The following is a 16,111-nucleotide window of genomic DNA, read 5'->3' on the forward strand; positions in this document are numbered from 1 at the left end:
GGTATTTTCTAACTTTACAGATATAAATCATATACATGGCAATGTCAGACTTTTAAGTAGAGATAAAAACCCACAGGAAAGGATAATGTAAATAAGAGTAAAGTGGCTGTGGTGGGCCACCACACCTGTGATCCCACCACTTGGCCTCAGGCAGATGGATCAAGAGGTCAAGGATGGTCTGGACTATAGACCCTGCCTCAAAAAATACAAAAACAAAGGAGGGCAGAGAGATGACTGGGTGTAACACTAGCTGCAGTGGCTGTGCAAGCCCGAAGACCCCCACTGATCCCCAGAGCCCTTGATGGATGCGGTGGCATCTGTGCCCAAGATAGGACATGGAGACACAAGTGCCTGAAGTATGCAACACAGCAGCAGAAACGAGACAAATAGAGACAAGCCTCAGGAGTTCAAGGCCAGCCTCCACTATATCCACGCTGAGTTCAAGGGCCTATCTCTAAAATCAGAAAAGGTCTAGGGAGATGGAGTAGCACACAGGAGGGTGAGTTGGAGGCTGTCTTAGGCTACAAAGTGAGTTCGAGATCATCCTGGATTACATAGTAAGACTTTGTCTCCAAAGCCAGCTGTAAAAAATGGATGCTTTCAGGTAGATGGTAAGATTATGTTTGTTTTATTGTTAAACTGTCTTTTCCTGGTAATGGTCTTTAGTGGTCGACTGTGGAACTAAGACTTGATTCTTCTGTAGGGAGCTTCATTTGCTGCTGTTCTTTGCTTTCTTCCTCCAGTGTTCGATTGACTTGAAGAAAAATGTACTGGTGATTGGCACCACAGGCTCACAGACCACCTTCCTTCCTGAGGGGGAGCTACCGGAGTGTGCCCGCTTGGCATATGGAACTGGGCGAGAGGACATACGGCCAGAGGAGATTGCAGACCAAGAATTAGCAGAAGCCATTCAAAAATCAGCAGAGGATGCAGGTATTGGGACTAACCATTTGAATAGTGCTGTGTCGTTAGTGGGGTAAGGCCTTTCTAGGAATTAGCTTCATTTTTCAGCAGAGGTATGTTCACTGTCTTCTTACTCTTAATACCATGGTGAGGAGGCTCAGTCCCCAGTACCACATAAAATGGGTGAGGTGGTACACACCTAGAATTCCAGCACTCAGGAGGTAAAGATGGGATAATCAGAATGCAAGGCTAGCTTGGAATATCTGAGACCCTGTCTCAAAAAGGAGAGAGGGCAGGCAGGGGTTTGCATTGCCATGGCTCAGCAGGTAAAGGCCCTTGCCACAGAAGCCTAGAAACCAGAGCCCAAATGTGGAAGAAGAGTGCCGACTCCACAGCTATGCTCTGACCTAGGCGTGCCCACAGATACATACCATCATAATACAAAAACTTTAAAGGACTCCTCTTTCAACAGCTCAAGAAAAAAGAATCTGGGTAGCTGGGTGTGGTGGCACATGCCTTTAATCTCAGCACTCTGGAGGCAGAGGCAGGGGATCTCTGTTAGTTGGAGGCCAACCTGGTCAACAGAGTGAGTTCCAGGACAACCCTGGCTGTTACACAGAGAACCCTGTCTCAAAAAACCCAAAAATAGCAGCAGTCCGAGACCAGGGCTGAAGAATCACAAATTCAGGCCCAGCTTTGGCTGAGTATTGTTCCAGGCTGGTTTGGGCTGTGTAGACATACCCTGTGACAAGACAAAACAAAACAAAACAACCAGAGGAGCCTGGAGTGGTGGCACACACTTTAATGCCAGCACTCAGGAGGCAGAGCGGATTTCCACCTCTGTGAGTTCAGCTAAGTTGTTCTGCATAGTGTGACCCTATCTCGGAAAAAAAAGAGGAACAAGGATCCAGTGCTTTGTTCAAGGTTAGGTCATTATTTGCTCGGATGTTTCTGAAACATCCTGTTTTGTCCATAAAGAAACTTCTGCAGTAAGCACACACTTTCAAGATCAGCAGTATTTCTCTAGAAATGTTTCATTTTCTCAGCCTGTTTGATTTGAAGGAAGGCATTATCACTGTGACTAAGCAGGGAAAGTTTACTGAAAGTGCTGCCACCAACGAGAAGAACCGGTGACCAGTGTAATCTTAACGTTAATCAACTGTAGTATTCATGTTCGCTGAGGTCCCAGACTAAGGCTACACAGCAGTGCTGTGAAACCAAGCTAATGCCTTCTAAATCTGAAGAGAAAGCAGAATCTTCTGAGGAAAATGGATCAAGACAACTTTGCTGAAATTCCCCATTTGTTAACAGAACAGCGACTCTGGGTGCATTTTCTGAAAACTGAAAAGAATTACCTTTTAAGTGAGTTGTCTTGAAGTCTTGGGTCAGGATTATTCATCAATGTGACTTTCTCACACTTTGCTTTTCCTGGTAGAAAGTGTGTTAGAATTACAAGTTCATGGAATAGATTTTCTGCTCAAGACACAGATAATATGTTTGAAAAGTTTTGTTATGTTTTCCTGGAGAACCTGCAGGTGTGTGTAGCCTTGAGCCTCTGGAATGGGATTGTGTAGCTGATGGAACTTCCAGGTTGGCTTTGGTCACCTTGTGGTCCAGCTTCACTGTATGTAAAGTGGAGTTTCGAGTTACCAGCAATCATTTTAATTTTCCCGGAAGGTCAGCCTGAGTGAGCTCATCTACCTCCTCAGCCTATAGACGGTAACTTGGCAACTTAGACGGGATGCTGATGTTTTGAGATCCTTTCCCTGCACAGCCATGTGCTGTGATTAGAGAAGCACTAGCTGATGGCAGCAGTGTTCCTAACCCATTAACCCTCAGCCTCCTGAAGAGCTCCTCCTACAGTTCAGGTGACTAAAGTAGGTGAGACATTTTCAGGATCAGCAAAGGAAGGTCTGGCCAGTTTCAGAAACCACTGTATCAATGGAGCCTTTGCTACTGACCTGGGTAAACGGCTGATTTTTGTAGTAGTGTTCTAATGGTGTCATTCTGCAAGATTAGACTTGATTTATTTGGAGGACCAACTGCCTAAGATCATTAAAATCACAATTATGGACATAATTTGTAAAAGTATTTTCAGAAAGTTACTTGGTTAATTGTCAGGGTATCTTCCCTTTGTGTCTGTCTACAGTCAGTAGGAGCTGTCTTAACATGTCTATATGCTGGTTAACTGAAGAAGGCAGTAGCTGGGACTTAATCAGACTTGATTTGTCCTCAGAAAATGAACATGAACCAGTTGTGCTGGCACCTGCCTATAAACCCTGCAATTGGGACGTCAAGTTCTGCCAGTCTGGGCTATATACATAGCAAGACCTTGTCTCAAATAATAATAATAATAATAATAATAATAATAATAATAAGACTTTTGAGAAATTTGGAAAGCTCCTACACTTGTTCACTAACCATTATAGAGTGGTCTTCAAGCAGTTCTTTTGATGGATTGACTGCCTGTGGCCCATTTGCCTCCAACATCTGTGCAGAGCTATGGAATAATTTCTTTCCAAGTACAGTTAAAAATCTGAGCCAGGCGGTGGTGGCGCACGCCTTTAATCCCAGCACTTGGGAGGCAGGGGCAGGCGGATCTCTGAGTTGGAGGCCAGCCTGGTCTACAGAGTGAGTTCCAGGAAAGGTGCAAAGCTACACAGAGAATCCCTGTCTCGGAAAAAAAACAAAACAAAACAAAAAACCAAAAATCTGTTAATGTAGAAACCTTGCTGGTTGTCTTTGAAGAGATGCCCACGCTGTGGAAACATCCCTCAACCTGGACTCCTCGCTCCTGATTGGAAGGATGGGAAGGATTGAGGACTGCAGCCCTGCATGCTGTGTGGTTCTGCATTGTTAACCCACGTTTGCTTGTCTGTTTCCTAATCCAAACAGAGCGTCAGAAGCCATGATGCATGTAGTGTGTGTGTGCTGCAGCTGGAGTGGGCCCCAGACCAGGTATTTATAGACACCACATTAACCTTCCGTCCACATATCGCCTGTGCTTTGAAAAATCTCTCTGTCTGGAACCATTTTGGAAATTCAAGACTTGTCATCCCTGTTTCTCCCTATTCACTCTGGTTACAACTAGCCTGTCTATACATTTATATGTATGTAGGCATAAATCCTTGTTACTGTTGATGGGAACAGTCCAGGGGGAGAGTCTAGTAAAAAGTACTCTCGTACCTACCACCTGACAGTTGAAAACTCTGCGTCAAGACTATTGGCATGAATTTCTTAAGCCATTTTACGTTGAAAAGCTGGAAGTCCTCGGGTGTTTGAAGTTTATAGAAGGGCAAAATTTTCATCTTACTGAGCAGAAATGGAAACTTGAGCCAATTGACTTGTCCAGAATCATAGTAATAGGTGGGCTGGGTGTGGTAATGCATTCCTGCCATCCCCTTCTTGGGAAGTTGAGGCAGGAGGATGAAAAGTTTGAGACCAGCCTGGACTGTTTAGTGAAACTGTCTTGGGGGAAAGTGTTGACAGAACCTGCATTTTTTTCCCAAACAGTAAGAGCCGAGACTTGACCTTTTCTTCTGTCCTTGGCTTGACAAACCTGTGGGAGCATCTGCTGTCACTTCGGTATTGTCAACAGGACTGTGTTGGTCTGTGCGCATTTGTTAATTCTATCTGAAGCCCAGCTTTAGTAAGGGTTTGGAGGCTGGTTGTAATTAGACTCACATTTCATATTCTCGCTCTGTCTTGCTCACTTGCTCGCTCGCTCTTGCTCTTTCATTTTAAGGACATTAGGCATAGTTAATGTCCATTAGGCTCTTTTTCTAATCCCCGGTGGTACTAGCTATTTAGTTTCAGAAGGACGACATATATGCTGCTCTAATAGTAAGTACAAAGTCCACCAAGGCTTACCTTCACCTCACCTGCTTTTTGGGTTGTGCAGGTGCTTAACACTGAACCCAGGAGTGGTACATGCTTCCCCATTGTGCTGACATGGATATTCTGTTACAATGTGCTTTTTATGTTAGTTCCAAACTGAACTTCTTTCAGAGTCAGCTTTATTGATTAGATTGATAAAACTAGGAACTTTTTAGATTTAGTGAACGTAGTTTAAACAGACAAAATCATTATCCTGTTTTTCACTAAACTTTAAAAAAATTCCTTAGGTCAGTAATTGAGCCAAGCAATGGTAGCACACGCCTTTAGTCCCAGCACTTGGGAAGCAGAGGCAGGCAGATCTCTGAGTTTGAGGCTAGCCTGATCTACAGAGCAAGTTCCAGGGTAGCCAGGGCTATACAGAAAAAAACTTGTTGGAGGGGGGGCAAGTAGAGAAGTCAATAACTATATAGGATATGGTGGCGCACACTTTTAATTCCAGCACTGGGGAGACAGAGGCAGGCGGAATCCATGAGCCTGGTCTACATAGTGAGTTCCTTTATCAGAAGGGGGTGGGGGGGGGGAAGGAAAAGGAAGTCAGTAATTGAGCCAAGTGTGGTGACACCTCCTTAGGATCCCAGCACTTGAAAAATGGTGGTGACAGAATCCCTAGTTCAAGAGCAGCCTAGACCCTGGTGTGCTAGGTTAAACCTTTAATCCCAGCATTTAGGAGGCAGAGGCTAGAGGATCTCTGAGTTCAAGGCCAGCCTGGTGTACATAGTAAGCTTCTGGACAAACGACTACATTGAGAAATCCTGTCTCAGGGCTGGAGAGATGGCTCAGAGGCTAAGAGCACTGGCTGCTCTTCCAGAGGTCCTGAGTTCAATTCCCAGCAACCACATGGTGGCTCACTACCATCTCTAGTGGCATCTGATGCCCTCTTCTGGCATAAATTGTACATGAAGATAGAACAATAAATCTTTTTTTAAAAAAGAAAGAAAGAAAAAAGAAATCCTGTTTCAACCCAGAAGAGGGAAAGCCAGCAGCTTCCCAGCAAAGCCTATTCTTTAAAGCTGCTCAGTGTCTGCTCAGTGTCCGGCCACTGGAATCCCAACTGCTCTCTGCAGGACTTGAGGAGTGGAGACCCAGCAGGAGCGCTGATGTTGCTGCTCTTCAGCACAAAGCATCTGAATTTAATTGAACCCAGGAGCCAATTGTTTCCAGCCTTGATAACAGCCTGTGTCTTTTAATTAAAGGCATTTTGAGTGTTTAGAGGCCAGTTTTTAATGGTACCAGAAGGAGCCGGACCTATTGAGTGGTGTCATTGTGGTATCTGCACTGAACTAATGTTTGAACCTGCCATCATGTTTGAAGGGTTGGTAAATTAGAGCAACTCTTAAGTTACTTTTGCCTATTGAAAAGCTAGTACACTGTTCCTCTACCCTCCCTCCCCTGTACTCAGCAAAGATCTTAAATCTTGTCAGTTTTATTGTGCTGTATTAGAGTTGCAGTGTTTGGAATCTGGGCATGCTAGTGCGTATTATAATCCCAGCACTCAGACTGAAGCAGGAGGAGTGCCACAAGTTCCAGACCAAACAGAACTACATTACAGGGCTAGAGATGTAGTTGGATTAGTAGTGCCTTCCTGGCATGGAAGCTAGGTTTGGTCCCCAGTACCATATAACCTGGGAGGGATCATCCTTGTGCTTGATCAAGTTAGAGGCCAGCCTGGGAGCCAGGAAATCTTGCCTCAAAAATGGTTAAATAAATAGTTACAGTGCTTGATCAGATAAATAAAACTCTTGTCTGATTCATCTCTAGGTTTGTTTTGTTCTTTGAGTTGGGTGCTCGATTGTACCATGATTTTTTAGAAGCTTGGGTAGAAATGAAATCCATTGTTTACTTCTCTGTTTTCTAGGGATCTCTAGGCATGTAAACCCCATCCTGGTTGCCCCACTCTGTCCCCAGCATACTTGCTTTTGGATTTCTTCTGTGTAACTTACATTCACATTTGAAACGTGAGAAAGTTCACTGGAGCTGTCTGTGGTGGCCCATGCTGTAATTCCAGCATCAGGAGGCTGTCAAGTGAGAATCGCTGATAGTTCAGGACTGAACAACTGGGCGCTATTTTTTTTTTTTTAATAAAAAGAAAGCTTGTGAGAATCATCCAATGAAGATCCAAAATTTCACCAGAAATAAAGAAGCATAGCTGCTTGGCATGATGGGGTGCTCCAACAGCCCGCACTCCAGAAGCTGGGGCAGATCTCAAGAGTAAGGCCAGCTCAGGCTAGCTATGTAGTGAGACTGTCTGAGATAAATACACACATAACTGTCTTTGAGCCATTGTCAAGTGCATGTTACAGTTCTTTACATATGGAATTTTAGTAACGTTTATTAAAGACACACTCGATTCAGGTTCAATGATGCTACCTCATTTACTACAGAAAGATTCTTGTCCTCATTTACTACAGAAAGATTCTTGTATTTTTTTTTAGCCTCATGTTTCCAAGAGAGACCTAAATTAAAAGACCTGCTTTTATTCTATTGAGATATTATTCTCTGATAATACAGTGATCTGCTAACCTTTTTTCTCTCCTTTACTTTTTTTTTTTTTTTTTTTTTTTTTTTTTCCCTTTTCACAGAGAAAAGCAGTAAAGAATCTACCTCACAGGGAATGTCATCGTTGCTGACTTCAGATGGATTCCACCCTCCAGCCCCTTCTTCCGGGCAGAGTCCTGAGGTTGGCAGCCCTAAGAGTCTCGCTCGCTCTGTCTCTGCTTCAGTCTGCGCCATCAAGCCCAGTGACCCCAGTAGCATTGAACCTATAGCTATGGAGGCTATGAAGACTTCGGCTGAATTTCAGACAAGCTCTAAGAAAACAGACCCTCCTCCTCCTCTCCAGGGTCTTCCTGATCTCGCTTCCCCAGCAGACCAGAATCCAGCTATGCCTTTTCGTAATTCATCTGAAGAAGCATTTGTTGCAGATAATCCAGAGAAATCTGCTGAAGGAAGAACCCAGGGCCTCAGAGTTTATCTCCATACAAGACAGGACACTAGTTTCTCTCACACAACTACTGGGATGCAGGAGCCACAGGTATTTGTGGAAGAAAAGAATTGGCATCCAGAAAATCAGAACCCAAGTCAAGTGAATGGCCTTCAGCAACACAGAGAACCACACAATGGGAGTGGACAGCAGAACGTTCCACATGACCACGAATGTCTTTGTGACACAGAAGACCTTGAACTTCATGAAGAAAATCAACAGGACCAAGAAAAAATTGTCAATTTGAAAGCTGTGATGAAAGGAGATGAACTTCAGACAAATGCTCATCTTCTAAGTACAGAGAAAAGTTTAGCTTCAGGGTACTGTAGCTGTTCATGCTCAGAAACCCTGATGGAAGTGGATACAGTTGAACAGGCTCTGGTTGCTCTGCGCAGCTCAACAGGCAGGCAGAATGTCAGTGTGGAGAGCCCTGGTGCATCGCATCTCACTTCAGATAATCCCTCAATGGAAGTGGAAACAGGACAGTGTAACCCCTCCTGTGAAAGCATGGAACATTCCATTTTGACCCGGCATTTGCAGCTCCCAGAAGATACTGTTGAAATGTCTGTGATGGATAGCAAAGATAGCCGCAGTTCCCCTTCCCCTTTAAGTGACCATGGTCACCCCTCTGTGGAGGCAGCTGAAGAATTTTGTTCATCTGTCACAGTGGCCTTGAAAGAACTGCATGAACTTTTGGTCATTAGCTGTAAGCCAGCTTTGGAAAATGCACCTGAAGATGTTACCTGTCAGTCAGAGATGGAAGCTGAAAGCCAAGCAGGTATTTTGGACGTTTCAGGAAAGAGGGCCCCAAATGAGCATCTGATCCCTAGTGACCAGTACCCGCAAGTCTCCTGTCACGAGGCCCCCTCTGAATCAGAAAAGACAGACCTCGTAGGCACTGCACCTTGTGCTGGGATAGAAGAGAAAGCATACACTAGCTTCAGGGGTCTGGGCGATAGCTTGTCAAATGGCAGAGAAGTTGCCCCCAGACCAAGGGAGTCGGCCAGGAAGAACTGTTCTGTCGTCATAACCTCAGCCAAACCATCTGATGAGTCACGCTGCACCTCAGGTGTAGAAATGTCACCCACATTTGCAGTAGGTGAGGAGGGTACCCACAGTCAGCCTTCTGAGCACATGCAGAATCCAGGCACAGACGGGCCGGAGACCAGCGATGTCTGCCCTGGAGCCGCGCCGCCCTTTCGTGGATTGGACCCACCTGCTCCACAGCCCTTGTCTTCTCCCTCCGCTCTCCCGCCGCCGCCCGTCTTTCCCGCCGCAGATGTTAACCGGATTCTTGGTGCCGGCTTCACTCTGCAAGAAGCCCTCGGGGCTTTGCATCGAGTTGGTGGGAATGCAGACCTTGCACTTCTTGTCTTGCTAGCAAAGAACATTGTGGTCCCTACGTAATTGTGGGACAGTGGGCTTAGACCGTACTCCATTCCGTTTGTGAAAGCCCTCTCCACACAGATATACACTCACCACACACATACACAGTATATGTAGAAACCTGCAAGCAAAATGTTGAGCCAGATTTTTTTTTTCCGGCCAAAGTAATTTATGATCTTTTGTCTGATGAATTTGTCTATTTTACTTGTTAAATTTTGGGCCTTTTAAAATGTATTGGCAGTATGTGCATACAAAAGCTTTTTATTCTCATTAAGATGATGTATTCTGGAATAAAATGGATGGTTTTGTGTATAGCATACCATTTTAGATGAGTGAATGCTTTGAAAGCAGGAGCCATGAGGAACCTGCCACCTGTGCAGCTAGGAACAGGTCAGCCGCCTGCTGTGACTCTGCCTGTGCTGTGTGCAGGATGTGGCTTAGAACAGGACGCTGGAGACGAATTCAATAACTTCTCGAGTTGTATGTTTGATTTGTGTGCTCAGGGGTGACATTTAAGTAGGATGAGTGGGGGGGCTTAACACCTGGGCTGTCTTGTGCATAATAGGCTGCTGCATGGACTGATTGCCAAATACCTTTATGACAGTGGGTGGGAATGGGGGAGTTCACATCAAAGTGAAACATGGTGCTACTTGTATTTAAAAAGGGAAGGGGAAAAAACCTGATCATAATTCCATTTGCAAATGTCAAGGACTGTGAGTAAGTAAAAGATAATGGCTTAGACAAAACACTGGAATGTACTAGAGATAGGGCTTGGGGTCATCTCACTGACACCCCAGCCCTCAGTGGCCAGTGGTGAGTCCAGCTTCAGCTCACGGGTTGGCCGCCAGGAGCCTAGCTTCTGAAACATGTGGGAGGTTCTTCCCACATCCAGTCTAAGCTCTGAGCTGAGCAAGACTGAGCTAGGAGAACCTTTGTCCCTGGTCCTCTTGGTGCTTAGACTGGTCTGTCTGTGAGTGTTCTTCATGGCAGTGAGTATAGCTGAAGTTCTGACTACAGTGGCCTTGGTACAGTTTTCATCCCTTTCTTTCCTCAGGAGTTTCTTTTTCTAAGCAGGATCCATGTTTGTGTTCACCACGTTGAGGTAGAGTTGGGGTGGAATTTGTAGATGTGTTTACCGTGGCCTTTTTAATGTAAGTTCTCGCCTTGCAAGTTGTCCTGTGGGCCCCACTGTGCAATAATCCCTCCGGATAGGTTTGAAAGCATCCTTTCCTAGAACATAAACTATTGTCTTAGATGTCTGGCAGGAATCTGGAATCTTGCTTTTCTTGAAAAGGATCTTGAGGATAATCCCTGGTTTCCGGTGAGCGTTTGCAGTTTGTTGAAATGGAAGTGTCGAAATTGATTTCTGAACTTAGCATTAACTGGTTTTTGTCTAAAGTCAGTCTCTTTCTCCCCCCGCTCTGAAAGTTTGTTCTTACCATCAAAATTAAAGTCATTGAGCAGAGACGGGTTCATATCTCAGGGGTTTTTGAAACCTTCGGGGCACTTACGGGGATCTGTTCTCTGGTCCATCCTCCTTTCTGCCATATTATTTGTGTGCTGAGACTCACTTTAGGACATGATGGCAAGTCACACAGAGTATCATGATCCTTTCTGGAATTAGGAGATGGTTTCTGGATAGCCTTGCGGTTTCCTACTCTCCATTAACTGGCACTCAGAACATCAGGCTAGCCAAGAAGTTCTTTGTTTCAGACGAGCACAGCTCGTACACTCTTTGCATGTTCTGCACCAAAGATGTATGTTGGTAACACTAGGAAACTGCTCCGGGGTTCTGCCGCCCGACTCAGCTGTGGTTAGAGCCAGATCAAGCAGCAGCGCGGCGAGGCCTGGTATTTGCTTAGGGGGTGGGTTGGGGTATATTTTAGGGTTACAAATCTTTGAGACCACAGGATGGGGTGGATAGAGAAGGTACTGATGACAGACCCACCCACCCACCCCAAGGCCTTCTGAACAGAAGAAACTGGCAGGAAAGCCCAGTGGTTTGGCTATTGACTTTTTACAATGTGGAAGTTTGGGAGACAGCCCTAGGCAGAATGTCGAATACCAGTCTGGAAAAGATTTCATTACCATAGCTTTTAATGTACCTACAGGTATGTTTATTTTTAGAAGCAAACTGATAGGCCAGTAGTTTACACAGATACTCTTTTTAGGAATCCTTTGAGCTTAACTCATTTGCCAAATCCTTTGTTCCTTTGGGTCATTACTTTCTTTTCAGCATATACTTACTTTTGATTTTTAAACTGTCAAAAATAAAGGCCAGGCATGCTGGCATATACCAGGAGGGAGGCAGATCTCTGAGTTCAAGGCCAGCCAGAGCTACATTAGTGAGACCCTGTCTAAAAACAGAAAATCTTTTTAAAATTAGGAATTGGTTGGCTTAAATGGAGCAGTCCTAGAACAGGGGCATTAAGGAACATGGCACTAGTGGACTTCACTGTCAGTTTTCATTTAGTAGCTAACTACCAAGAGTAAGATCAAATCATCGTGAATCCAAGTGTTCAGGTGTCAGGTTACAGCCATAACCACAAGGGCGGGTGGGCAACTCCTTTACCAAACCGTGTCGGAGGTTCCGTGGTCGGCACTTACCTCCAGTGGTGGTCTCCATGTATGCACCAAAGAGGATTTACCTGTAAAACTTGGGCTGAAGCTGATGTGTAGAAGGGGCTTGTAGCAGACAATATAACTGCAGCTGGGCTTTGGCCCTTTGCTTCTGTGAAGGACTGTTTCCAGATGGGATAGTTCAGGACTTTAGACAGCCAGAAGCCTTCATCCCACAGTTTGGGCTTTGGGTGTTGATAGGTGGAGACCAGTTGCTTGGCAAAGGAAGCTTGAGTAGATGTTGAATGATGTGCGAGAACCTCTTCCTCAAATCCTAGCCCCTCTGATCTAAGTGTCCACCCAATGCATTTCTCTGGCAAGAGGGTACATAGGAATGGGATAGGGACCTGGTGTCACTGATTTTATAACAGTTTGTGTAGCTTCTGCCTGTTTGTCCCTCTCTACAGCTTTCTATCTCTAGCGAAAGCCATAAGAATTTGTTTCAACTCTTCAGCTCATGTCTATAAATAAATATGTACGCTATCATAGATAAGGTGATTGACAAATATCTTGCAATAGGTTGAAAAGCAGCTTTTATGTCTACAGATGCCTGCACATCTGGCGGCTTTTCTTCCTACCATGTATATAATAAACTGCCTTGCAAATAATTGCAGGAGAGTCAAGGCAAATTTTCTTTTTTTGTTGTGTGATTTTGTTTTTTGTTTTTTGAGATAGGATCTCGCCATAGCCTGGGCTGGCCTCAAACTCATGGCAGTTCTGCCTCAGCCTCTAGAACGCTGGGCTTATAGGCTCACACCACCATGCCCAGTTCACGCAGTGCATTCCAGTTGCTACCTGTGGCGAGCATGAACAATGTGGCTGAACTGTCTGGTGTATCACTAACAATGGCATGGGGCTTGGGGGCATGACTGAGTGGTAGAGCTACTGCATCGCATGTGAGGTCCAGGGTCTGATCCTTAAAGTAAAAGCCAGTCTTGGTGATGTAAGAGTCTGTGGCTGACTAGAAAGGCAAAGGTTACCATATATTCCCCTCCTGGAGAAGAAAGGCCACTTGTCTCAGTAGTTACGTTAGATAGCATTTTGTGTTTCCTGGGAATGAGTTCCTCTTGACAGCAGAAAGTCAACTCAGCGGTCCCTGAGGGCTGGCACAGAGCTCCTGTGGGCTACCTAACCCCTTGAGTGTCGGTAGAGAGAGCCGCAGGAAGGACTTCAGGGTGAGCCTTGGATGTACTTGCTTTTCTTTTGTGCCTTAATTTTTTTGAATAGCAGAAGCATCACATCTTGGGAGTATCAGGAAAGGTCAGAGGGGCAGCTCTCCTGGAGAGGGCTAGCTGCAGTGTGTGGTCCTTGGCTCGTGGCCGCTTTGACTCACTCTTACCCTGCGTCAGTCAAACATCCTAGGTCTCCCCATAGGAGTTTCTGCATCCTGTATACCAAAAATGGTTTCGAGGTGTGTGTTAGATTTTCTGTTGTGCATTTTGTGCTGTTAGGGAGGAAATCAAATCTTACATTCTAGACAGGAAGTTAGCTCCTGTCAAGTTACGCAGTCTGAGCAAGAGCCCGTATTTTTGTTCATCAAACATTGAATACCCCTGAGCCTGGGAGCTCAGCAGCAACGGAAGGAGACTGGAGCCTGGCCTTAGAAGCCTTCAGTCTAGGAGAGACGTGAGACAAGTGTTAACTAAGATCTGTTTATACCTATTGGCATGCTTTTGTTTTGGAGAAGAGATTTCGTGTAGCCCAGGCTGGCCTTGAACTAGCAGTCCTCAAACAGCTGGAACTATGAGGTTAGAGGCACATTCTGTAATGTCTGGGTCCCATGCTTTTCTTTTTAAACATACTCGGTTGCAGTTTAGAACTGACGGAAAAAAAAATCAAGCCCACAGTGAGTCAGATGCTGTAAAGCTAGAGTTATACTTTAAATGTTTAGTTTTGTTTTGTTTAAACACTTAGGGTCTGGATGTGGTGGCACACACCTTTAAGCTATAAGTGCAAGGCCAGTAAGGGCTACAGGGAGAAACTGTCTCAAAATAAGTAAAAATAAAAACAATTGGGAAATGTAGCCCATTGATAAGTAGCTTGCTTGCCTACAACCCAGCACTGCATAATCCAGATGTGGCATAAATGTAACCCCAGCATTGGAGAAGCAGAGACCCGAGGATCAGAAGTTCAAGGTCATTCTTGGCTACATAATGAGTTTCAGGCCAGCTTTGGTTACATGAAACCCTGTCTCCAGAAAAGTGAGGGGAGAGTACGGGTGTAGTTCAGTGGTAGAACACCTGCCTGGCATGTACAAGGTCCTGGGTTTGACCCCCAGCACTGCTAAGCGAAAATAATTTTAAATAAGAATTTAGTAGAAATAACTGAAAAGATGCTGAGGAATCAGTGTATAATACTGTTGACCCGGAAGGAGCAGGCAGGGTAGAAGTCAGGTAAATGGAAGAAGAGGAGTGAGTTACCTTTCCTTCCTTGAGAAGACTGTATGCCGCACTGATGGGTCGGTGTGCAGCATCCTCCACCCTCTGGTGAGCCAGGCTGCACTGGGATGCCAACCATCTGGGAGAGCAGAACTCAGCGGAGGCCTCTCGGGATGTGCTATTTTAAGGCAACTGAGTGCAGTGTGTGGAAATGAAAATCCAGAGCAGCAAGATTAGTGAACGATGGGTGGGATGGGCAAGCAGGGTTGCTTTGCAGAACTTGACATACTCTGCAAGACATTCTTCAACCCTCTGTTTAAGATAGTCCAATGTATGCATTCCTGAAGCATAGAAAAAAAGTAGGTTGTTAGTGATTTCTGAGCTTTACAGTTAGGAAATATGCTCAAAAATTAATCAGTACTTAAGAGTGGGGGGATGAGGAGAGGGCTTATGAAGTGTGGGGGGGAGACTGCTAATTTTTAGGATACTATCTAGGGAAATCTACCAAGAAAATGGCTCAAGAACGTAGGAGTCTCTACCTGCGAAGTTTGAACCACAGATCAGGAGATGGCACAGAGTAAAAGGTCAGCCTGCTGCTTATAGAGCTGTGTCTATGTGAACAATCTCAGAAGGCTTGGAGTAGCTAATATGGATGAGGGTTATTTTTCCCTGGGCCTGGTCAGGTGATGGGCAGTGATCATACCTAAGAGTTTAGTAGCCTGCAACCTGCAAACTTAAACAAATGTACCAGTGACGTGCAGAGTAGATCTATGTTCCTACATGAGCTAGCCAGATCTGTGTTTACAGGCTACTTGACAGGTCCGTAAAGCCTGGGAGACACGTGGTCTCACACCATTCCACCCCAGTGCTTAGGCTTGGGTTCTTCCCTGCCCTGGACATCTTTAGTTCTGGAGAGACATCAGGGGGACCCTTTGTGTTGATCAAATCTGCTCTATATCACGCACCTTTCATGAGAGACTAATTATGCATTTGTGTCCAGATCTCTTCATGGTGAGTTGGGCTGGTGGCTTGTTCAATGGCTTCCTAGCCCCATCTGGCAGACTGACTAGGAAGCCCGCTTTGCTTCTTGCCTGTGTGTCACGAGGTTTCCTGGCTTTTCTTGAAGCGAGGCTGGTTGGCACAATCTGCTTGCCAGTGGTCCAGTCATGCTCACATGCTTCAAGAGTTGGGAAAACAATTTATGGGAACTGCACTCAGTAATCCCAGAGTTGGTTGCATTGTGCCACCTTTTAGGACCTGTCTGCAGCTGAACGCACTAGATGCCTTTGAGTTTGATTTTCTTTTCTTTTTTTGGTCACACTTTGAAATGTAAGTCAGCCCTGAATAATCCAAACACTTTATTTTATTTTTCTTCTTTAATAGGAACTTTCTGAAGAAAACGTGATGTGTAAAACCTTTGATATTTAAGATAATAAAGTTTTTATCATAAGAATTTTGTTTGATCTGTTTCTTTTAAATTGAGGTGGTTACTTCACTCCGGTCCTTGTTTCCTACTCCCTGGCCTTTTAAATTACTTCTGCCCATGTACTGGGGCAGCGTTGCTCTATGTACCCAAACCTGGAAAGAATGAGCAGCCATGAAACTGTCCAGGTTGCTGGAGATCTGCCCCCTGTATGTGTTAGATGAGCATTTTGAGCCAGGCGGTGGTGGTGCACGCCCTTAATCCCAGCAGGGGGAGGCAGAGCGAGGCGGATCTCTGTGAGTTCCAGGCCAGCCTGGGCTACAAAGCCAGTTCCAAGACAGACTCCAAAGCTACACAGAGAAACCCTATCTTGAAAAAAACAGCACTGGTAGTAGAGAGCCGTGGTTGTCAACCTGTGGTTGCAAATCCTTTTGGGGATCAAACAACCCTTTCACAGGGGTTGCCTAAAACCATTGGAAAACATTTGCATTATGATTCATAACAAAATCTACAGTTATGAAGTAT

At 45.1% G+C, this 16,111-nt stretch overlaps 1 protein-coding gene across 3 annotated transcripts in view; it reads left to right on the forward strand.

Annotated features, from left to right (window-relative positions):
* Positions 1-15,616, forward strand: part of Ddi2 (DNA damage inducible 1 homolog 2) — a 48,289-nt gene extending 32,673 nt beyond the window's left edge. The window contains exons 1-3 of one of the 3 annotated variants that reach the window (XM_052715627.1): positions 881-933; positions 3,799-3,861; positions 7,380-15,616. In XM_052715627.1, coding sequence (XP_052571587.1) covers positions 7,412-9,187 — 1,776 coding nt within the window. In that variant the 5' untranslated portion in view covers positions 881-933; positions 3,799-3,861; positions 7,380-7,411 and the 3' untranslated portion in view covers positions 9,188-15,616. Of the gene's footprint in view, positions 1-743; positions 934-3,798; positions 3,862-7,379 lie in introns of those variants that run through there. The other 2 variants (XM_052715626.1, XM_052715628.1) reach the window with 2 other exon arrangements.
* The last annotated feature ends 495 nt before the right edge of the window (positions 15,617-16,111 follow it).

The sequence above is a fragment of the Peromyscus californicus genome, unplaced genomic scaffold (assembly GCF_007827085.1).
Source record: "Peromyscus californicus insignis strain IS unplaced genomic scaffold, ASM782708v3 Scaffold_5__1_contigs__length_169319896, whole genome shotgun sequence".
Classification (NCBI taxonomy): domain Eukaryota; kingdom Metazoa; phylum Chordata; class Mammalia; order Rodentia; family Cricetidae; genus Peromyscus; species Peromyscus californicus.